The sequence below is a fragment of the Rhopalosiphum maidis genome, chromosome 1 (assembly GCF_003676215.2).
Source record: "Rhopalosiphum maidis isolate BTI-1 chromosome 1, ASM367621v3, whole genome shotgun sequence".
In the NCBI taxonomy this organism is placed as follows: domain Eukaryota; kingdom Metazoa; phylum Arthropoda; class Insecta; order Hemiptera; family Aphididae; genus Rhopalosiphum; species Rhopalosiphum maidis.
The window spans coordinates 4,613,090-4,640,051 of record NC_040877.1 but is presented as its reverse complement, the minus strand read 5'-3'; the positions used below and the strand labels follow the sequence as shown (position 1 = coordinate 4,640,051).

At 25.1% G+C, this 26,962-nt stretch overlaps 1 protein-coding gene across 1 annotated transcript; it reads right to left on the bottom strand.

The window, feature by feature from the left end:
• Positions 1–1,067: 1,067 nt before the first annotated feature.
• LOC113559475 (echinoderm microtubule-associated protein-like CG42247) lies at positions 1,068–25,977 on the bottom strand. The gene is given in 23 exon segments (XM_026965326.1): positions 1,068–1,786; positions 1,946–2,060; positions 2,783–2,878; positions 2,944–3,126; positions 3,284–3,446; positions 4,024–4,152; positions 4,218–4,346; positions 4,408–4,536; positions 4,596–4,727; positions 4,803–4,943; positions 5,033–5,128; positions 5,699–5,870; positions 5,951–6,100; positions 6,500–6,638; positions 6,707–6,944; positions 7,010–7,126; positions 9,077–9,286; positions 20,803–21,030; positions 22,282–22,482; positions 23,431–23,544; positions 23,546–23,653; positions 23,734–23,818; positions 25,790–25,977. Coding segments are annotated over 21 exon segments (3,117 nt in total). The 5' UTR covers positions 23,627–23,653; positions 23,734–23,818; positions 25,790–25,977; the 3' UTR covers positions 1,068–1,632.
• Between the last annotated feature and the right edge of the window lie 985 nt (positions 25,978–26,962).

Genomic DNA, 26,962 nt, shown 5'->3' with positions numbered 1-26,962 from the left:
ATTGTTAATTAATATTCATATTTTATCAGACCACAAAAAAAAATATTCATATTATTTTTTTTAAATTATCTTTGATACAATATTATAATATTATTTTAAATATTAAAAACTTTTATGGGGATATACTCCCAATCATCTCTCTTCCGCCGTTTGACCGGTCCTCACTTATGTTACTATTCACTTGGTTACATCTCAAAAGTAACTTAACAAAAACCACTAATAATATAAACGTATATATTATTTCGTTTCTTACGCGAAAAACTGTGTTAGTGTTACTAATTTTAAATCTCTAGAATTACTTATGATGATTTCGTGGATTTCGTGTACAACGCTTGGATATGATTATTACATACGTAATATTTTATTATATACTATTTATATGTTACCAAAGATTTTTATAGTTATATAATATGCCCTTCTTATTTACGACTTTTAATTAAGATATATTATATTTTATTATATTGTTTTATCCGCGTTCTTTCTTTCGGCACTTTTTTAATATTATATTATAATTTCTATGTACCTGTACGCCTTTTCTTAGATTATGTTTTTATAATATTCTTTTCATTCTACTTTTGTAATTCCGTGTAAAGATTTGCTTACAACTTTGTTAATTTATTATACGGTGTCAGGCATTATCTGTCATGAACATCAGATTAATTTTTCAAACATCATATTTAAAATACTATAATTATATTTTGCTTTTGTTCTTTTATGTTCATTTTATTTTTATACGTGTATTTATATTTGTAATTATTATTTATAAATACGACAATTTTTCTGAATCATATTGCATTTATTTTTCATTTTTTTAAATGTTTTTTTTTGACGAAGAAATAATAATTTTGGAATTATATTAACCTGTATTAAGAAAATATTGAGTTAACAGTTATTATTTGTATCATCTCAATGCAAAAAAATAAATGAAAGGATAATAAATAAAAACAAGTCTTAAATTTCAAAATTGTTAAATTAATTTTTTATTAATATACTATGTATGTATATTTTATATGATACTTATAAAACATACAAATTAAATATAATATTAACATATCTATGCCAGGCAGTGTAGTTATGATATTAATATAGTGAAGATGTGTCTGTAGTTTGTACTAATAAACCAACATTTTCAGATCATTAACTGATCTGTACCAACATAAGAAAAATAATCTGAACATAAGAAGAAATATATATATGTATATTATATAGTATTAATAATCACAGATCACAAAAAATATTTCTAGCTCGCTGAAAGAATATCAAATTGCGTTACTATAAAATTAAGCAGTGATGTTAATAAAGATCGTAAGTATATATTATATGTATACATAATAAAAAAATGATGGTCGTGAACCTTATTATTACATTTCCTAAAACGGTAACTTTTTTATAATATGTTTTGGAAATAATTCAAAACAGTTAGATGACGTTTTATATTTCTTTCTGACGTACTTTACGTTAATGTATAGGCAGGTTTTTTAAATGCTGGTAATTCATTATCCATTTATGTTTTTTTTCTGATTTCATTACGTCGACATCGGATCGTAGTAAATAAATTGATGAAGAATTCGAATTGTGCTCGAGTCAAAAAAATAATAATAATAAATGAAAATATGTAAAGCGGTTTTGTACTTAATCTTCTATGACATCCCATAACATTAAAGCCGCATCCGTTCCACCGACTGTCACCACGTTTCTATCATTATACAAAAATCTAGCGCTCGATACTTGTCCACTATAAACCTTCTCTTCGTTGTATTCTGATTTGGTAAAAATACACGGATGCCTGCAAATTAAATTTAAATGACTCATTAGGTGCGTATAGTGGTATGTGTAAACCTTAATGTGAATTTAAAATGTAATTAAAATGAACTAACAGTTTAGAATAGTATTTAAAGACATACATATAAAAATATATACTAGTTAATGTATTCTGATTGTGTACCTAAATAGTCTGATATACCCATCTGTATCTCCAGTTATAAAAAGATCATGGGCTGCTGATCTATTGGCAGTGCTTATCATTGATGAAGTTGGATAATATCTATTGTGCCAAATACCTATAATGAAACATAACGAAAATTATAAACAATCAAATTTATTAACGGTAACTGGTCATTTCTTTTATTAATCAAATCATAATATTCTTTCAAAATCTCAAATTTCCTCTTTAAAATATTAAAATCAGCTAGATAATCATACGAACTGACAACTTAAAATAAGTTTTTATGAGGTATTAATAATAATTATAGGAAAATTATACGAAATCGGAAATTCTCTCCATTGGTTAATGGTTTAAGTTTAAATATTTTTACATCATTATAATAATATAATATTTTTTTTAAATCACATACAAAAATATACATATTCATACTATTTATAATAATTTACACTGTCAACTGAAATGGTTAAATAGAAAATAACTAGATATTCACTATATAGTTACTAAAGGTGTTTATTTGCGTAATTTTCATTAAAAATAATCGTCTCTTTCCAAAAAAAAAATAAGCAATTAAATGTTCAACATAATTTAAATGATTAATCTATTTTGATTGACATGTATTATATTAGATAACTGCAAGTACAGTTATTTTGAAAAAAAATAAAACATTTAAGTTGATTTTTAATTTTTTAATTTCATATTATAATTAATCAAAACTCATAGAAACATAATTAAAATAAAATAAAGTAAACAATGATAAGAAATTAATATTATAAAATGAACACTCAATTATTATAACCTTCTAGTGAATAATTAAATTAATTTAAAAAATATAATTACCAGAAACTAAGTAGCCTATAGTTGCGTTATATGTGTACCATTTAACGTCCTTCATCGCAGATGCACTTTTTTCTTGTATCAATCCTTTGACGTCCCCTAAATTAGTAATTATAAACATTTTACAGAATGCAAGATATTTTCATATTATTTTAGTTACGTACAAAAAACTAGGTCGTACTCGGCAGTTACTGTTTGTAGATAATTTCCGTCGGTACTCCAGTCTAAATGCACCAATGGTTGAACTCCTCTAATTTTATTCGATTTTTTAAACGTAAATCCGTCTCTACTTACTCGATAAAGATATACACTACCATTTTGAGAACCAACGGCTATTGTATCACCAGCTAAAGTCATTTAGTTTTTATTAATATATATATATATTGATTTGTTAAATAATTAAATTAATGAAATGACAAAAACATACATTTACTATTAAAACTCAATATTAACAGGCAAGTTGTTAAAAATGTATAATTATATTATATTTATTTTATTGTGTACCTGGATTAAAACCCATACACGTCAATGCAGAACCACACACTCGAACGCTTGACACCACAGACCCATTTTCAGCATTTAAAATAATCAAATATCCTTCCACTGAACCAGCCACAAGAGCAGTACCAAATGGATGAAAGGTAAGTGATACACAGTCATATGCAATCTATAGAGACATAAGTTATAATTGTTTCAAATATTAAAAAAATAAATAGAAAATATATTATAATATAAGATTATTTAATAAGTTTTTAAAAAGTATTAATATTTAAATTATTTAAAAAATATGTATATAAAATTTTGAAATAAATCAGTTATTTATAAAGGATAATAGTACACAATCCTATGAATATGAAGTATTGTAACTGTCAAAATATGACGTATAATATATGAATAATAAAAAAAAAAATTAAATTAAACAATTCTTGTGATGTTAGTTTTTTTTTAACTAAATAGTTTATTGATGACTCCACTAGCCCTAAATTGTTTTAAATATAGACAAAATATTGTTTTTAAAATTAAAATTGTCTAAATAATAAAACATATTTTTTTATGCATAAAATATATTTTATAACTTATAGATGACAGATGTTGAGCTATAAACAGTTTTTTTTTTATATATATAAATAATAAACATACAGACGGGTTTTTAAGATTAAATAATTTTGTCACAGGTGTCCAACAATAAATAGTTATTTAATTAACAATGAATTTCATGACAATATATTGTGTACAATACATACTTGGGTACTCCACAGTAAAGCATGTCTTTTCCAAAGACTTATATTTTTATCGTAACCCGCGGTGGCAAAAAGTTCATCGTCCGGATGAACTGCTAATCCCCATAATTGTTTACTATGGCCGAATACTATCTGTAATACATTTGTAAATGATATATACATTTGAGTAAGTTTTAGTCTTTTGATCAAAATCTTACTCTATTAAATCTTCTTTGCATTGATCCTTCTAGAATATGATTTTTTATCGTTCCTACGTATATGTTACCGTCATTTCTTCCTGGTCGTTGAGGGTATAGACTTCTTACACCACCATAAACTTCAGTTAGCTATTAAAATAAATTTGTTAAGTGAGATTGTCTTTAATTTATCTAATCATAAACTTCATACTTTCGTTTCAGTTATCTTGTTGTAATTTTGTAATGAATCCCAAGCTATGATTTTACGGTCTTTTTCACCCCCAGACAATAGAGTTCCTTCAGGTAGCATTATAAGAGCATTTATGCCTTTGTTGTGTGCCTAAAATAACCACAGTAACATATATCTAAGAAATACAAACCACTTTAATTGATATTTACCTCGAATTCCATTCTAACATAATACGCGCCATCGCTATCTACAGAATAAATCGTAATAAATCCATCGCCATCCGCCGTAATTACGTCCCCTTCTTGTTCGAACTGTAAACTGGTAACTACCGTCCTCGAAGGCTAATAATGAGCACATTTTTAATTTAAACCAATTTATTTTAAAAACAACTTTTAATATATATATATGTATATTACTGCTTTTATGATATCAATTTTCTCGAAAAATCCATCTTTCCGTCTGGTCCAAAACGTTAAATGACCTTTACCATAAGTTATCATTAAATTGTCATCTAAAGGGTGAAAGGATGCACCTAGTATGTCTTCAGTTTGCATCGTCTACAACGAGTTATAAAAAATTAAAAACAACAAATATTATACTTAATAAAATTACCTATAATATAAAAATAATGTTTTAATATACTTACAGCTACTTTACCCAATAAATGTCCCCATTGCCATTGCCAAACAGATAACATTTTTTCTCTTCCACAGTCAACGGCTAATAAATAGTTTCCTCCAGTCTAAAAGTTAAAAATTATTTTATTTCTTATTTGTGTATGTTTATATATGAGTCAATTATTAGCTCGCTCATTGATCGTGATGCAAATCATATATCATTTAAACATTTTTCTGTGAACTTAACCGTGTAGGTATAATATAATTTAACACGCTGCAATATATTAGGATTATTATTATTATACGTGCCCAATTATTTACGTTATATTGTTCTCCCTCTTTACTACTATAATTTGTTACTGGTTGGTATAAACACACATTATGATAATTATAATTCAAATAATTTTTTAAGACTAAAATATTAAAAAATAAGTGTGAAATATGAGTTAATAAAACGGAAAGTAAACAATCTATATAATATGGGATGTACAAACTCGAATGTTAATTTATTTTTTATTCCAAATTATATCATTATTATACAAACTATTATCTCTCTAATAAACTAGTACTTTGCTTATTATATATTTTAGATTCTTAGCGGAACAATAAATGTATCGATTTTACAATTATGTATTTTTTTAATTTTTTCTTTATTATATTTATTTTAGTTATTATGTAAAATCATTATAACATACGAGTTGTGAAAATGCTAATGCGCTGACTCCTTCTTCAAATTCGCCATTGCCAACTATGTACAGAGTATACAGAGTTTCGGGACTCCAAATCCTAATGTGAGCCTGTGTTTTTCGTGTTCTGCCGGCTTTTTGAGCCGAAGCTACCATTTCTTTGGAAGGATGTATATCCATACTGTAACAAAAATAATAATTGAATAAATTAAATAAATTTTAAATTATAGTATTTTAGATACTCCAGGTTGTTTTTAGTACCATTGAATATCTTCAGTATGTCCAATATAATGTCTTTGTGATTCTTCATCCCTATCATAAAGTACAGCTACAGCCGCGACGTAATACAAAAGTTCTCCGGTAGGCAATACCCACAGGTTTCTTTTTGTATCGATGCCTCGATAACCGTAACTATTTAACGTCTGACGTGAAGGAATAATATTAAAATTATTTATTTATTACTTATACATGTGATAATATCAATGTTTTGATTAAATATTAGTTATAATATTCAGTCTCCAAAATAATTAAAATTTAACAATAACTAATAATATGATGCTAACAAATCGTTTCCATTTTTTTTAAACAAAAATTTAAGATACGGCCAATATTATACCTATATAAATTTATATTATTAAAGTAATTTACATTAATAATAATATTATTATGATAAATAAATAATAACTTCATAACGATATAACGTTTCAGTAAGTTTTACTTAAATTAAACCAAATTTTATATATAATTTAATATTTTTGAACAATTTATTTTATATTACTTTGTATATATTGATATTACATAAAAGGATACACCCAATTTAAAGTTAATCTTTTGTCTGGTGGTGAATCATCTGCAGGAGAATGGACCATTGGAGGGAAAAATGTTTTTCTTGTCCCTCTTATTTGCACGCGTATTGGTTCTTCTTTCATCACATCCAAAACCGTATAATCTTAAATGTATAAATAGGTAGTTGTTTTATCAACTGTATAATAGCTTAGTTTACATCAACATTTTTACCTGGAGGCACTTTAACAATATCTGTATCAGCTGCATATAGCGCACGAGGTCGGCTTTTACTTCTCGCTCTCCTTTGCTTTTCCGCCTTTGTAGGAACTGTATTTATAATCGGTTCAACCGCTAACGCCCCTCTAGATCTTGACCTTCTAAATGGCGGCGATAGTACACGTGACTCCGACGTAATATAAAATGTATCCACGTCCGAAAATTCATTTCTCAGTTGAGAAAAACTACGAACCTAAATCAGTTTTTTTTTTTTTTGTTTAAAATAAATGTTCCAGGAAAACAGTCATTACTTATTACTTCTTGATTAGACACGGTTAACATGCGTTTAGCATTGTTCATTTTGAGCACATGTCCTAAATCTTCAATGACCTCTTCAAAAGGTTGGGTGGTTCTTAAATTAAGTAGAACGCGACACTAAAATTATAAAATAATAAATTCATAAATAAATAAATTTTGTATTATATTTAGAGTATTTTTAACACGTAAAAAATCAGTGCTGGTTGTTTATTGGTAATAACGGCTTTAATTTGTAAAATAATTTAATTTTTAACAAACGCATAACCTATTGCGAATATTGGATTTTAATTTGTATTGGCGTTAATATTAATTAACCACTATGACCCATTGATTAATTACGTTATATTGTCTTCAATATAAATATGTTAAACACGCTGAAACATTTCAGTTTGTATCTACCGCTGGTGATAACAATATGTTTAAAACATAAATTCGTGTGTAATTAACAAGAATATTAGATATTATAAATATTTTTTTCATTTTTTCTTAATATAATATTTATATTTATGATATTATTATTATCATTGTTAGTTTTTTTATAAATTATTAGCAGGCGTTCAGGTTATGCAAAACAGGTGCATGCGTGTATAGGAGTTTTGTAACAATAATAATATATACAGTAGATGTTTACTACAATAAAGCAGGTTAAAGTTCAATATCGCTGTATAGCTAATTATATTTTGTATCAAAATATTATTCTCCAAGGTCACATTTTAACTGTATAACTTAAAAACTTAATATTAACTTTTATGCTGTACAACTACAACTTCAATTAGACCTACATCTTATTATTAGTTCTAATTAAAATTTTTCAGAATAAAAATATAGTATAATAGTCATATATTTTAATTTTATAATTTTTTTTTATGTTATATATTAGGTTTTGCTAGTGATTATTAAAAGTTCTAATAGTTTGTATATAGTTATATTTTATACGTAGGTTATTTTTTTTTATGTTTAATATTCTGATAAATTAATACGAATGTAATTTTTTTTCGTTACCAACATTTTTTTTTTTTTTAGTAAAGACTTAAATAATAACAGTCTTGAATAGTCTTTTACTTTTATAATTTGTTCATACTGAATAAGAATCACTTAAGTTTAAATATATATTAACATCAATCAAATTTTTATTAATTACCTATTAAAGATTATTTTGCCATTTTTCAAAAAAAAATTAAATTTGGTTCACTGTATTAAATTTACATTATAAAATGTAATATATTAATAAAATCTTAATTAGATATTTATTTTGTTATTTTATTGTAATTATTACAAATTGAATAATTATATTAGTTTTATTTTTAATTGTTTTGCTAAATATATAGATAATTTAGAAAAATTAAAATAAATTAATAATTATTATGTTTATTTTTATGATCTAAAAGTGTAGTGCTGTAGATTTTCCACCATTTTATTATTCGTACCATAACGTAAAATAATAGTTTTATTAAAATCTAATACTTGAATAGAGGTGAATGTTACTTTACAAATGACAATGACTTATATAAGTTTAAATTTTAATTTCAAAGACAGGATTTTAAATTTAAGATAAATTGATTGATACTTCTCTATAATTATATCAAACCTTATTAACATATAACAAGATTTATCTCTAATAATACAGTAATCTTAGGGTTGCTATTTATTTTACAATTTATTGTTTTAGATTTAGAGTAATATAATTTATAACTATTTATATTAAAGATTGAATTATTAATAATTTAGCTAATTGAACTGTATTTAATATATTTCGAAAATCTTTACAATATATTGTATGAGTTTTTAACATCTTAAATTACTATAATAAATGAATTCCACACCGAGTTTCTTTAAAATTTAAAATTATTGAATACAATGAAAATATGGACAGTGCTTACAATCGGTATTTTTATTTTATTGTTTTTAACTCATATTTTATTATATATTTTGTTATTGTTACTTTTTAGTTTATTTTTTTTAATCTTAAATTGTGCATTTTTAAAATATTAAAACTTATTAAAATGAAAATTAAAAATTACGATGAACGGCTAAGAAAAAAATATAATATTAAAATTCAATGCTGACCTGTACTGTGTGATCGAAATTGTTAATAATCCTTATAACTCTAGTTGTAGATGATTTAGTTATATTAAGTCCTGAAGTAGCTGAAGTCAACTCGTTAGCATCAGCTACTGACTGCTTCCTACTCATGGACGATTGCCTCGACCAACCCGAACTTGTAGTCGGGGCAGTTGTGGAGTTCCAACCACCAGATTTTTTACCGTAGTTTGCATTCTATAAAAAATAAGTTAAAACAATTATACATATCACTTATCTTTTATATAATACTAATGATGAAAATAACTTCAAAATATAAAACGTATATAAAAAACAGTTAATATCTGCAGTTAAGTAGACGCAAATTGCAATAGAATTTTTACATTACACAAAATATCATTATGATTGTATAGATTTTATTTTACCACATTCGTTTGTTATTGCTATATAATTTATTTAAATGTTTCATTGACAACGGCTAAAATATGGGACAGGGAAGCTAATCCCTCCAAAATTAGAATCTCTACCGAAAAACATTAGTCAAACATAGATATTTAATCAATAAGCATTTTAAAATAACACTTTGAGGCTTGAGTTCCTGGTATTATTTTTTATTTGCATTATTGCTCATTCAAATATATACATCGTATATATTATATCGTTAACATGTACAATAAATTTAAAAATGTTTGTTTTCGGCACTAAATTCTCATCTACGGTATGTATCATATATTACGTAGGTATATTGTTAAGTGCGAAAAAAATATTGAAAATACATGGTTTTGTGTAATAATATGGTGTATTCGTACAAAGTTAATTATTTATACAAAAACGATTACATACGTCATTGCTTTGTGGTTCAATGACAAATCTATAAGACGTTTCCATAACGCGATCGAACCACCACTTTTACTATATTGTACTACCGCGACGGCAGTCGCAAAAATACAACGATCGAGAAATTGTCTGTGTTTCGAACAGAAACTTCATCGCGCACGTGAGTTAGGTTTGATCTTAATAATAATGGCGATATTATTATGTCTACGATAGAGTCGCGTAAATTACCACTATCTGGAGAAAAATGAACGTATTTAAACCGTTTTTATTTTAGCGAGCATTCGGCCACGATGCGTGCACAATAATTAATTTATTAATTATAATAATAACAATAAGACGTAAGAATATAACATCATATATAGCCGTAGTATTGTGTACCTGTTCGGCGTGCTCGGCGATGGACGAGTGCAACACGGTGAACGCAACTGCCATTCCATTGGTGTGCGAGAAGGCTGCGCCGGGCGGAAAATTAAAAAGCCCACGCCAATGACCTCGACGGGAAATATATATTACATACAGGAGAAGTGTGTATCATATAATTATTGTTATACGCGATACGTTTTACGGATATGTATGTAAGTGTGTGTGTGTGTGTGTGTGTGTGTGTGACGATACACTGAAAATAAGTGATTTTAAACACGACGATTACGTATACTTTATATAAAATATTATATTATAAACGACTTAGCACAACGCGCACTATGTACGAAATACCACGATTTGCACGGTGAAAGCACGTCGATTTTAATTTCGAGCAAACCGTTGCGATAATGATATCGTTTTCTAAACGTATAATGTTATAATATGTGCGATATATTTCCAGCGGCAGTCTCACGAGGAAGTCTGTCTTCGACTGCTTTGCGCGTAAATATACGACCCGCACGATTGCTGTTTAATATTATGATAATATCGCGGTCTATAACAGACGGTCGGTGGCGTCAAGGTCTGGGGCGCGGTGGTCAAGACAGCGTTTACGATATTATGCATATACACGTGTATAATGTATACTATACATTGTACGTGCATACCCCGAGCCCTTGACCATCTTCGCGCGCGCCGATTTTACGACTGCAATTATACACAACACAACACCGCACCGCTCATCCGACCCCTATGACCTCCCACCGACCATCCCCCACAAAAACTGACCCTTTCCTCGATCCGATCGGTAAGGTGCTAAATTTTCGTATACCTACGCTCAGGTAGGATGATACATCGGTGGTAAATAATATAATACATATTATAAAATACGATTGAGGTAGGTACGTATATTATATTATCCTATAGCAAACTCCAACGCTCACCGTCGTTTGATAATTACCATACTTATTATTATTATAATTTTCACAGACATGCAAACGCCACACCGTATATTTATATTATAAATACGCGTATATTGTTTTCGCGCGGGTTCGTCGGCGGAGAGGTGCGCTTCCGGTCATTGTCGCGTGGATATGATGTTTTTCACCTGAAGGGCCCCACACCACCGCGATAATAAAATACGCACACACACACGCTTACACTCATACAAAAGTCTTAATATAAAGAATAAACATAACATTTTTTTACGGGAGGATACAGGATAACAGGATAACAGGAACTGTAATAATAAATCAGTCTAGCCAGTAGTGTAATTTTGGTGCATGTGTGTAAGGGGCGGGGGGTCAATTGCCCCTGAAAGTTTGTGGTGGGAGCAAAGGTTAAGTTGAGTCATTCTGAAAAATATCTTATTTATAGTATTTTGTGAATTACCAATCCTATTATAGAACTGTCGTCGTATCAAATTTTCTCCAACTACTTATAGTACCTTTTTGTAAGTTTAAATTTTTCGAGATTTTGATGTTTATCGATAAAAAATTTATTTCTCTCCAATTACATGTTTTCTTATTAAAAATTAACATGAATAGATTTAATGTTAGCAATCGATGAGTTAATATAATATTACCTATGATATATGGGCAATGTAAATAATTATAATACTTAAGAAGTCTTAAAGTAGTAATGATACATTAAGACCAGATAAATATATTTTTATTTATTAGAATTATATATCAACTTGAAATAGTTAATATGGTTATTATTGTTGTATATCATAAGGATTTTGGGGTAGTTTTATTTTTTTTAAATGTTACTCAATATTACAGCCATTTAGCATAAAAAAATTTTTGTTGTTTTCTGAGATTTTATGCATTACATTTTTACAATATTATAATTTTAGTTTCTAATTGATGTATTAGACTGACATTTTAAATATTTGAGTAATAACTATACGTTATAACACATAATATAATATACTCTATTTTACCTATTATTAATTTACTATATATTACAATTATACGAGGTTCTATTTCATTTTTCAGTGTACCTACTTTATTCAAATAAAAAACAAGTAAATCATGTTACATTAATTTTAAGTAGCTGTATTTTAAAATTATATCGTTAATTTTTAGTTATTTTATGTTGGATACATGCATTTTTTTCAACAAACTAAAATCACATGGAGTCCTTGACCGCTCTTAGTCTCACGTGAAAATATAAATGAACAACTCAGGATCTCTTATAAAAATGTAAAAATTAATCTGAAGGTCATAACAAAGTGACCACCGACACGAACAAAACCGAAATCATAACATACCCGCAATATAATATTTTGAAACCATATAGGTATATAAAACTTTATACCTCCTACTTAACATAACACGAACAAAAGGTAATTAACTTAAATTATAATACCTATGGTATCGCTATACTTTTGGGTCACAGCTTTTATTACTCAATAGATAACTTTTTCTTTAATGCCATTCGTATTTTATGGAAATTTTAATAAAGAAAATAAAAACACGTATTATGAGTAGACAAAAACTTAGACTGATTGTGATTTTGATAAAAATTCGTACAAAAGTTCTAGGTATAATACGAGTACGTTCAGAACATTTTTTGAATAGTATTAAAAATATATTAATACATAATTATTATGACACTTTAACTTAATGTATAATAAGAATATACATACATGATTAGTATTGAATAAAATAATAGGTAAATTAATGTGGTCGAAATATTTTATAGTAATAAAATTGTACATCATTTTTTAATTATAAACAAATTAAAACATTCAATAAAAACTTAAAATAGATTAATGGAGGTGTTGAAAAATATTTGTCTAATACAATATTTTAACTGTAAATAATATCATTCAAATTGAAATTGCAGTTAAAAGTGTACTTTATATATAAAGTTGTTATATGATTCTAATTTTTAACCTACAATAATGTTTCTAATTTATATAAAAACAAACTAATTTGCAAATGTTTATAATTAACTATTGTTTATTACGATATTATGTTTTAGTATAATTTACTCTGTACCCAAGTAACATAGTAGGCATTTATTAAAAACGACTAAAACTAGGAAGTCGCTCTACTGTTAATCTATTTAGTGGTAGATACGTCGTTGATTAAGCCTCAATAATAGATTTTTCGAATTAAGTTATAAATCATGATATACAAAAAACAGTTCTGAGCAAAAATAGAATGTCAGCAATTGATCTAAGGATATTTTATTATTAATCTACATAATAATTAGTAATATGGTAAGTAAAACTCATTTTTAATAAAGAAAAATTACATATACCATTCATTATAATAATATTAACTAGATGCCATCAGTTATTTTATTAACTGTTAACAATTGTAAATGCTGTATTATAGTTACCTAGTATAAATAATAATAAATGGAATGGCGAAGAGCTATTTAGATCTCTATGAATAATATTTTTTTTAGTTTTTAAAGTAGGGATATTGTGGAAATTTCTACCTAATTTTGACTTTCCAAAGTACCAACTAGATCCAACTCAATACCAGAAATGACAGAAACTACTTTTTAATCCATATATTGGAGTATTATTTTTGCTTCAAAAGATATAAAGTGTTGACAAACGGAAAAACCGTATTCGCTTAACATCTATATACAGGTATATGTATAATATTCATAGATCCTCACAGAATATAAAACATAAAACAATTTATGACGATAATAATTTCAAGTAATTGACAACACACTAACAACATTTTTTGTATTAAAATCTTGACAATTTTTGTATAAACCAATCCTATAATTTTTTTTTTTGATTTTTTTAATATAACAATTTATCATTAAAGTTACTAATAGCAAAAATGAAGTCACCAAAAACTACCCGTTACTTCTACTACACTTTATTTAATACAACGTTTTGTACAAAAATATTTGTGTTATATAAATAATAGTTCTAGTTATTCTTAAAATTTACATTTTTAACACTCTCTACATACTCTTGTATAGCTAAATAAAATATTTATTTGACATTGATTCATTTGATAACAAAATTATATTTACCCAAAATACAAATTACATTGAATTGCTTTTTTTTATGAAACATAAATAATGTTTTGTGTAAAATGTATAGAAGTTCTATGAATAATTTTAAACGAACGCAGCTTTAATAAATATTCATTTAATTCAATGTGACAAGGTTTAACAGTTAGCGTGCAAACAGTGTATAGTAATGTAGTACTTGGGAGTTAGAACTATTCAAATCAACACTCGTAATTATATATTTGTGGTACAATAATTTATGGTACTTATATTTTGAAAACTTCAGTTTACAAGGTTATGACCTTTTGTATTATTCCGTTAATTATTTTTTGTTATAATAATTTATGAAAACTAAAATACTAAATCCTACATTTTAACAAATTATTAATCATATTAAATTGTAATTGAAAATTTAAATTAATTTATTCTGTGAGACTATAGGCTATATAAGATGATTTTTAGGATACGGAATCAAAATATACAAAAATGTAAAAAATGAATTTACAATATCTTAACATAATTATAAAACGTGGTTTCAATTATTTTGTTCTAAATAAAAATCAATATGGATCTATATTATTTATGATCCTATATTTATTTATTCTAGTGGCTTTCGATTTTCAATATTCTTATATCTGATATCTATATAATATATAAATGTATTAACATTTTTTTGAAAAGATGATCTTTAAAGATTGTTCGTGACAAATTATATAATGTCAATGGATATACCCAATCTTTAACTTCGTTAGCAGTAAACTACACATATTTTTAACTTTTGACATTTGAGTAGTTTTCACGAAAAATAAGACAATTATACATATTCATTACATATACTATATAGGTGAACAATTATATACAATTATAATGACTATTTTATTTTATATAACCAATAGCAATACTATACAAACGAAAAAATATTCCAAACACACACACACACACATACAATATACATACACTCTCATTTAAACATTACCTTTTATTAATATAGAAAGATAATATATAATATATAAGTTTACAAAAGACAAATTATGTAGGAGGAATTACCAAACAGTAATACTATTTAACGTGTTTTTTTTCGTTTCTTATACTAACAATTTTCAACACCATCTTATATCTCAGCGTCTTAATCAAATTATTTGAGATATTATTGGAATCAAGAAAAAAATTAGTGATTTTGAAGGATTTACAAGATGTGCAAGAAAGAGTTTCAGCTGTTACTGTATCTAAGATTGTTTGAATTTTTATGTTCAAGTGAAGAGTATGGTTTGCGCATTTATTTTGTAATTATATGTATTGGTATTAATTAGAAGATTTGAATTTTATTTGTGTATTGTATTAGAATTTTTTGCAGCACTCAAATGCCTTAATACCACATCAATGACTTTATTAGGATTTTGTATAGCAAAAGTACATTTTTTAAGCTAAAATTTCCGTGCTTTCCTAAAGTGAGTTAAAACTAAAGAGAAGTTAATCTGAAGTTAAACAAAATCCCTTTTTAATATTTTCTATCTGGGCTTAGACGCATAACTCATGTAAAATTAAATTTCGTAATATATCTACAGTAGTATTATAGTATATATATAAAGGTTGATGGAAACATTTTATTGCTCAGAAGAATTGTAGTAACTGTGGATATTTTAATTAAGTCCAAAAGTAATACGAATGGCTTTTCATAATTTACTTTAACGTGCCATTTAGATCCCTATGATTCTATATCATTTAAACAAATTAATTGATGTTGACTGGTAGTTGATATGACTGAAAAGCGCATTTAAACTCCGTCACAAGTACCTTTTTTTAGTGTAAACTCCACCAGAAAAAAATCAAGTAACAGTATAAAATTATAACCTTTAATAAACCTTTATATACCTTGATTTTAAAAAAAAATCACGCATATACAAAGAAATATATACAATTTAAAAATAAAAATAATACGAGTAATTGTCTGAACAAATCAATGATACAGATTTTTTTTTGTGTATTACGTGAAACTGAAATAATCATAATAAATAATAGTAATAATCATAAAATATATAGATAATTTATAGCGTTCTTTTCTAACACTATCATTTTTATTTTTTTATTTTGAATTTTTAAGTTCATTTGGTTGAGATTAATGTTGAGTTTTACATAAATTTGGCTTTGAAATTTGATATGAATTTTACTAATATTTGAATGACTTTAACGAAAGAATTCGCAAGCATTTATTTTGTAGTTCAATTAAAATTTGCACTTAGACCATCCCACAAGAAAGCTGCGTCATCGCTTATATAATTGTCAACGTACTTACTCTTAATCAGGATATCAGCATGGGGAATACTGTTTTCTGATATTAGGTACGAAAATAAAATATCTTTAAATTAAACGACGCTTAAACTACTATCAACTTTTGCATCGACATATGACATATTGTCATCGCAACGGATGTCAACGTATTTAATGTGGAAAAGCCTTAACACTAGCGGAATTTTCATATACCTATTAAAAGTAAGAAAATAAAAGTAGTGGAGTTTACATTAAGCCTTTTCATTATCTTTTTATCTAATCTTTATCTGGCAAAGTTTACAATAATTACCCAGGACTGGGATAAAAGGATTTCTTATTTGGTCTACTGCATACTTGTTATTATAAGATGGAGATGATATTGACGAATTGCACCAGTACATAATATAAATCATAATCTAAATACTTTGTTTTTCTGTAATTTTAACAAAAACGATTTTTGGTTTTAAATATTTTTTTTTTTTAATAATACATATACAGATTTCATCAACTATGTTTATGGTTAATATGTACTAGTTAAATAGTTAGATAATAAAATTGATACATTTTATTATGATATTCAAAATATAATGAATTATTTTAAAAACTGATACTTTAAAATAAATAACTATTTAAACTGTATAGTACTTGTTTTAAAATGCAAATGAACTAAACATTAAATTTTTATCTAAAAATAAATAATAATTCTTATACATAATATATAACAACTTGAAATTTTCACCAAATGTTTAAAATATTTATTTTTATTTTTTATAAAATTACCAATATATTACGATTTTTATTGAGTTATTTATAGACATGAGAAATTTTTAATATTTTTTAGTTTATATTCTATAAATGTCAATAAAAAATTATTTACTGGATTAAAATTCTTAAAAATTTAATATATGATCCCGCATAAGTTATTCTTATTTCTACATAAAAATATTAAAAAAAAATAGTTACCTACAAATATTTTTTTATACGTATTTGAAATTCATCAAAATCGCAATGTAAAAATTACATACTATTTTGTTAAAAATCTCCGAAAACTTTCTTTTTGTATCTACTTGTATAAGTTTCAACAATTTAATATAAGATTAATCATATACTTATAATGGTTTATACTGAAACCATAAAATCTAAAAAAATATAAACACAATTATATTTTATAGACATTTTAAGTTCCAATTTTTTGAAACTACTTATTTAAACGATAAATAACGACATGTTAATTATTTTGTTATAATATAAAACATTATTCGTGGAATCTTAAACTTTAATATACGTATATTATGTTATTATGAATTTTTATTAACGATGAAATCTTTGATTTATTTTAAGATGATATCTATTTATATTATTATGAATCTTTATTTTCTGCTTTACAGTATTTACAGAAAGATAAAATTTAATTAACGTGTAATATATACATTTTTATAATATTATATAGTATAAATTAATTAAATACTGATAATAAAATAAATGCAATACTTTTGGAAAAAATTATATTACCCTACTTTGAGTTTAGTAAAATAAATAACTTAAATAGCTATACCAAAACTTTAACTTGGTAAGATAGGCTTATCGATCTTTTCCGCTCAGAATCGTTTTCCGTATACAATGATTTATCATTAAATTAAAATTTAACACACCTAAAATATTGACCCACTCGACACCTAACATACAACAAAACAGTACCCACTTATCTACCTTTTTAATATTAAATATAATTTTTATAAAAATGTTATAATATTATATAAAATTTAAATAATTGATTGTATTTGTTACTTTTAATTGTAAATCATATTTTACAGTTATAAATCGGACACTTACAAGTTTTACTTCTTTAGGAGATTCAATAAGACAATTTTGTCAGTAAATATGAAACAGAACTTTCGTGAGGTTTTTTAAACAAAATTGTTTATTAATTTATACTTATAGTAAACATAATTGAGTAAGACTCACGCGATCTAGTATTTAGTTTCGCTACTATCTAAAAATTAATCTGAACATAACGCTCATAATTTGAATACAGGCGTATCACATGTAAAACAATATGTACAATATTTAGGTACCTTTACGTATTCTAATTTAATAATATATAAATGAAATACGAAAAGTATAATAGAATATATCTAATGTTAATATGCCATTTTAATACCTAATCGAACATTTTTACGACCCGTTTGTTTAAAAATTAAATATATCTGCAAAAAATAATTTACAAATGTATTCCTTAAAAAAAATAAAATTATTTAAACAATTTTAATAATAAGTAGATGATTTTAAAATATGTTATATAATAATGATAATAGTAAGTATCAGATATTTCTAAAATATATATTAATTGGCATGAACAAGAATGTTGAAATTAAACTTCTTATAGTGCTATAACTGGTTTCCTTAACTTAAAATACTAAAATAAAAGGGGTCCGTACAATTTTAGGCTGGTATACGTGTGAATTTAAAGAACATTTTTTCTGTATTTTTAAAAATCATTTTTTTATCGACTAAATACCTACAAAATCACGGAAAATCTCTCGCTTCTAGTATTGTATATCTCATCTCGATGCATGAAGTTATTTACAGCGACCCGTGGTGCTTATGATACATTGACTTAGTCTTATTTTATTTATTATAAATCTCATGCTAATAAAATAAAATTATCTGTAAACAAATAATAATAATTTAATTAAATATTATTACAGTTCACACTGCTACTGTGTATTGTATTAGTTATTATACTGCTGTGTTAAAATAAAAAAATTCTGTTGGTAATCTTCGTTTTTGCCAAAATGATGAAATCAAAAGTTTTGAGTAGTTAAGTGAAAAGAAAGAAAAAAAAATTACAAACGATTAAAAATGAACAACTTTTTCGTATGCAATAACATGATAAGTTCAAAGTAGCAAATTATTATAGTTATTATGATATACAATATATACATTATTATATATTAGTTTAAAATTCAAGTTGAGCTATAAGAAATTTGAAGGTGATATGAATTTTTTTTTACTTTCAAAGCTTAACATTTTTAAAGATAAACTTAGTACATAATACAGAAAGTTAAAATAAGTTAATATTATCTTTATCCTTTGTTAAAAAATAAATTATCTTCATTAAAAATATGTTCGACAATTCCTGTCACTAATTGTTTTGCTGAAAGAGCTTTTGAAAAATCAACTAAAATAAAAAATAAGTTTAGAACTAATCAAACCCAAGACAACTTAAGATATTAAAACTATGTTATATTCTGAGAATGATTTTTTAAAATCATTAGACCTTAATTAAATATTAAGAGAATTGTCTTCAAATAAAGCATGAAAAAAATGTATTTTTGTAGTTTTTGTTTTAAATATTAACTTTTTTTTATACTTATAAAATTTTAAGAAAAATTTTACTATAATTTTTATTTACTGTTCATTTTATATAATCTGTTTCGTATATTATTAATAAATTTAAAACTTATTATTAAAATTTCTATCTAAATTCATGAAATATGAAGCATTCATTTTTATTATACTATATAATTAGTAATTTTATAGCCATATAAATTACATATATTAATAATTTTATATTACAATTGTCAATTTGTGAAATAATTGGAAAATAACATTTAGCGAGCATGTTTTCTCAAAAGAGCCCATGTAAAAGTTCGATAGGGCCTTATTCAGCCTTGCTCATAGTCGTTTTTTGTATACGATGATATATCATTAATCCTTTACAGTGATTCACACGAAACGTACTGTACACCAGATAAATACCCACTTACCTACTTTCTTTTTAATCGTTTAATCATATTTTTATTGTTTTTTAGCTTATTTTTTTCAGTAAATGTTAAAATCGAATTATAAATATAACTTATTATTTTCAAAGATAAAATGTTTTTATGGATTTTTTTTCATTAGAATTTATTGATTACATATAGAGTAATACTTAACTAATTAAAATTTATATTGTTTGAATTATTTTATTTCCTAAAATTTAAGATAAGAATTTATATAGTTTTAATTAATTCAATTATGTCATGGCTTAATACAAAATATAATGGTGTTACAAATTTACTTCATTAAAAAATTGTAATTTAAATTGTAAATGTATTTCAATCAACTATGATTATTTTGTGTTTGTCCTATATACGCTAGTTTAATAATTTTATAAGAATTTATAATAATTTTAGTTTACTCACATTATAAATGTTAGTATAAAGTATTAGAAGGATTAGCTGTCATATATCTCACCGTAAACCACAATTTAAATTTTTTTTCATTCAATTAAAATTCCATGATATAAATACCTTGAAACTTTTATAAGAAGAAACCACGTATGACTGATCATCTTCTAATTGGTCTAAACTGACAACCCTGACGCCATCCATTGAAAACAAATATCGTGCACCACGAGGTAAATCCATTCGTGTTGATAATTTGTCCAATAGCGCTTCTAAATTTCCAATATCTCTCCCAGGTCTGAAACGTAATTCTAATCCCGGAAAGTATAAATCGCCATTTTTAAAAAACGTTACCTACAAGAATAATAAATATATATATGTTAGCTTATACAATATTGTTTAAGTTATGTATTCACTAAATAACAAATTATTCTTTTAACAAATCTCAATTAACCTGATAGGTATTAACATTTAAGAGGATGTTATACCCGCATGTGTTGTCTCTGTCTTACTAATGTAGATCATAGCAAATTTGCGTTCAGCAGAACACATTTTGTGATGTTAGCTTTAATATTAGAGTAAATTTACTTATTATCAAATTTAAAGGTAATAATATTATCTAGAAAATGTTATATGCTTTTATTGATATTATCATTTTAAAGTGAGTTATAGGTATGTAAAATATTACCATTTTAAAATATTCATAACTCACTTTAAAATGATAATATCAATAAAAGCATATGACATTTTCTAGATAATATTCTTACCTTTAAATTTGATAATAGGTAAATTTACTCTAATACTTAAGTCAACATCACAAAATGTGTTCTACACTGAACACAAATATGCTATGATCTACATTAATAAGATAGAGACAACACATGTAGGTATAACGTCCTCTTAATATAGCTGATAGAAAAATTTGTCGAAGTGTAATCATTTAATGATCTTAAAAATTAAAATAATAATAAAATGTAACAATACTTATAATTTTTAAATTCTTATAAGAGTGTTCGATTATTAATAAAACTGTAATACAACGATCGAAAAATTGAAAAATTTGTTAATACATTCTCAAAAAGATACTTATTAAAAAGATATTGAAAAAAAATTACATAAACATTATAAGTGGAAATGATTCCATCAAATTTTTGTCTTCGCATTTAAGTTAAATAAAAATTACAAACAAAATTGAAAATTGTAATTATAAATTGTTGTTAATAAATAACTATTATTATATTGACGGAATAATATTTATTGACCAATAATAATGAACGATAACTGATGAGTATAATTTGTAAAAATAGTAGTTATAATTTTTACAACATTGTATTAATATTTAATGATTATTGAATAACTGTGTACATAATATGAATAATGTATAATATAAATGTATAAAAATAAAATATAATTTACTATTTTTTTAATATATGAAAATTAATTTTATTGTAATTATTAATATTATTAGGTAATAACATTTAACAATTGTATAACATATTTTTAGTTATATTTAGGATAACCTGGCAGTATTACATAATATTATAGTAAACATCACGAACATTTGTATCTATTTTCCTCGTGTTTTATTAATTAAAATATCCTCACTTTTCTAGCTTTCCAATACGATAGATGATTATATTTCTCTTTAGCCACTCTAGAAGCAGCTAATCCAGGGACTGGAGCAGGCATAACTGATGATGTTTCGCTCCCGTTGTCATTTCCAGGACTAGCTACTCTGCTATTAGGCATACTTTGCCAATATCCTGGTGGTCCGACATGTACTATTTGTTGTGTGTGCCGTGATACCTGAAATTTTAATTAACAGGTTTAGTATATTTTAATATACGATAGAACATGTCAAATATGTAAAACCGATGTATACAGTTGATAATTTCTATTTTAATATTATGTTGTAATTATATATTTTAAATGTATTTATTCATAATAATCCACTATTTAATCGATAAATTAAAATAATTCAATATCGTTAAAATAATGCCATTCTAGTTTCTAAAACTTTAAATTATAAAAATTACTATTAAAAATAAATGGCAAATGTTAATTTAAAAGTACTTTATTTTACAATACCGATTTCAATAAAAAAGATATTCATATTATTATGATTTATAGTTACTACACAGTTTCATGAGTAATTTTATATCAAAAATAAAATAAATATTTGATAAGTTGATAATGTATACAATAAAAGTAACCATACCATAGTAAACTCAGTACCATTAACAAAAATTAATTTACCTGTAGCATCATTTAGTAATACAATTATTTTACTTTAAGGTTATAAAGCCAAAATTAAAATGTTTTTAAATAAATAACACAGCATTTTTCAGTGCATTATTATACTTTAAATTTGAATTGGTTTTATATAATTTAAAACTAAACATATGAGTATTATAATTTATATTTATGGAACTTAAAATTTTTTTTAAGCTAAAAACAATGAAAATTTTTATATTTATGTGGTAATAAAGTGTTGATAACTCATTAAAAATATGAAACTTGTTTGATTTAATAAGTTTAGCATATTAAATCAATTCACCTTTCATTAATTGATACATTTTTTACTAATCGAAAGCAATTTATAATTTTTATAGATAAACTATAAATCCATACATTATTTTTAATCAATTGATAACATGATAATGAAATAATTTATACAGCCCCTAATAAATATTTTATAATAAAAGTTAAATTATTCAGCATAAACATCGGACATAATATGTTACACCATCTTACTTCTTGATAATCTTCATCTTCACTTTCTGACTTGTTGTCTGACTGAGGGACGTTTAATCTTGCAGGGGCAACAATCTCTTTCACATTTGGTTCATGTTTTTCTTCGCTGCCGTCCTGCGGACGCCATAACTTCTCGTTCTCCCATCGTACTGGACGGTCGGGATGATGGTTGAATAGTGACAGTTGGTGCCAACATTTTGACAGTTCATTAAGTATGTTTCGTCTGTATATCAATAGAGCAAATATATTAAATATCTACAGCTAGATCTCAGGTATAAAACCAAGTGGTTAACAAATAAATACCTATATATACGTATATAACTTTCGTGAAACTATCTTTATAATTAAAAAGTAACTATAAAGTGTATAGTTTTCTCCATTCGTTATCCTGTAAAACATACGATTACTACGATTATTTTATTTATTTCACAATTAATAATCAAACAAGTCAATAACCTTAAATGTGTTGGTAATCTAATAAGTATAATATTTTTCCAAAAATTGCATAATATGAATTTAACTTTTTAATAATTTAAAATACATATGTATTACAATATATATAGTATATAAGCAAAAATAAATTTAAAATTAAAAATAGCAAATTTTTCTTAAGATAAATATCTAAAACCTATTAGTTGTCCAATTATTACAACAACATAATACTAGGGTTTGAAATTTCATTTTTGTCAATTATACTTTCGGTACAAAATTATATCTAAAACAACATAGGTCATGTTTTCTTGACTATGTATGTCAAATAATGTATATTAATTTCAAATTACAGTTATTATTCATACTATCCAGTATCCATTTATAGTTATAACAAATAAGACTATACAAAATAAGTACATAATAATGTAATTGTTAAAATGTATGTTAAGTAATTAATGATAATTGAAATAAAAAAAAGGAGATGGTAAACTGCAATAAAATTTCACCTTTTCTAAAAGTTGATATTTTAACTACGGTAAAAAAAATTTACAGTTTCAGAAAGAGCATAACTTACTTAAAAATAATAATATAAATAAAAAACTACGTGTTTCCTAGATAATAATTTTACCTTTAAATTTTATAATAGATTAGTTGACTCTTATATCAAAACTAACAGCACAATATTGAAACTGGTGAACGAAAATTTACTATGTTGTTCGTGTGTAAGACGAAGACAACACATACGGATACTACGTTCTCTCAAGTAAAAATTAAAATTTTGAAGTCTTCAAATAAGTGTATACATTTATTAACGATGCCCAATTTTAAAAGTTACACATGAATGTTAAATATTCAGACTTAAAAATGAGCAACAAGAAAGACATTATTGGGTGTCATAATATAATTGTCTATTATCCTATTTTCTTAATGAATAAGATAATGAACAATTTATCAATATAATTATTTTTATCCTTTATTTTTACGATATATCACTTAACAGACATCAAGAAAAGCAACCACCCAGTGGTGACACTTCATAATTTGATAGCCTTGATTGGATTTTTATTTATTTTAGCTTAATGTTTTAATCAAATTAATCCAAGCATATTAAATTACGTAAATATTATTACTTTAAACTATTTAGTACTTAATGTAACTATTATCTGTTAACTAATATTTATGGACTATTTTAAGCATACATTTAATATTGTAATGATTATACCTATCATTGTTTACATTCTTAATATTTTTTTCACTCATATTTATAGGAACGAATTATAAATAAATCCAAAATACTATTAATAAATATTTAAAATTATAGTTTGGCATAATAATATAAAAATATAATAGTATTTTTATAATTTAATAATTGTTGCAAAATTTAAACAAATGGTAACTTGAATAGATTCATTAAATTAATAATTTAATACTTAAACATCTTAAACTTAATACTTCTAAACAATAAATATATATAAATAATCTATCAGTTAAAATTATACTTGATTTGGTTTACTAATTTATTTCGTGTATTGTGTAAATAGTAAATAGTAAATAAAGTATTTTCTCGGACTATTTAGTAATATTGTGGCATTAGTTCAAATTCGCCCTTCGCTTCTCGTATAATTTTAAGCCAGAATTTCAATATTAAAGATGACCTAAAAAAAAACCTATTACGCCTAAGTATATAACGTATCTATTAAATAACGGACTGTTTCATTATTTAATAGCTCATCTACCTATACAAAACATGCGCGTTTATATACCTACAGAATTGGAAAACGTTTATATTATGTATTTATAAATAATCAATTAATCAGTCATCTTACAACTTAAACCAATTGTTCTATTCATTAAAACTTCATAGTTTTTACATATTTAGTACGCATTTACGCATTGTATTAAACAGTGCAGCAATCTGTCTACTTACTTTTGTTCCAAATTGTTATTATTTTAACAGGAAGAAGAATTGAGCGATCGTCTGAGATGAAAAGTAACAAAAATATAACAGAACAGAGATTGACAAATTTGTAATTATAACAGCAATAATATTGTAACGTCGGCCACTGACGTAATCGTCGTACGCTTGGCTTGTACAGCGGTAAAACTACGGATGGAGTTTAGAAGGCCGACAAGCACACCCCTTGCGCTACTGGCGACTGTTGACCACAGGTCACGCAATTCTTGACCAACCACGTTTGTGCCACATTTACCTTGAGCTCAATAGGTTTTGTATGGGCATTACAGCTGGAAGGGTAAGTTTTGCTAGCGCAAAATGTGCAAGACACAATATCAACATGCACGAGTCATTAGTCTGTACGGACTGCGATTCAAATTAACCAAAACGTTGAGATGATATCGCTGAAAACGTTTGGCTGGCAATATAATATAAGTAATTTTTCCGAAAAACATTTGACAGACTTCTCATTATTTAAACACGGATAAAATCAAGACTAGAAAAATGTCTGGAAATTAAGTGTTGACCTATTCTCTTGAATAGTTCGTTTGTTTTAGTGGACGTTCGGTTATTTACCAGGGTTATTATTTATATATTTAAAAAAATATATATTGTCGAACTATACGAAGTGTCGTATAAAAAAAATCAGTAAACAATTATTTACAACAGTATTACTATAATATATTTTTAATACTATATAGTATTTGTATCGTAGTTTCATTTTTAAACTAATTATTTTTAAATAAATATATAACGTTTTCTTTTTTTAATTAATATTATATTGATATTAAATATATATATATATAAAATATATTTTTAACCGTATAGTGGACTATAAATTACAAATTTTTTTAGGTTATGACTGAAACAATTAATAGGGGAGTTTCAAAGGTAGGTATTAATTTCTTATAATTTTTCTTCTTTTTTCTAATTTTCTTTAAAAAAAAATACCATGTACATAGATATATAATGTACTTAATACTTATACACATTACATGTATCGATATTACATAAACATTTTTTTAAATGTATTCTTATTTATGTAAACCTCACACTATCATTTTATTCTACATATTTTTTTTAACGTAACTAATTTATATGCATAGTTTAATACGTAAAAATCGAATTTTTAACGAGCATTTCACA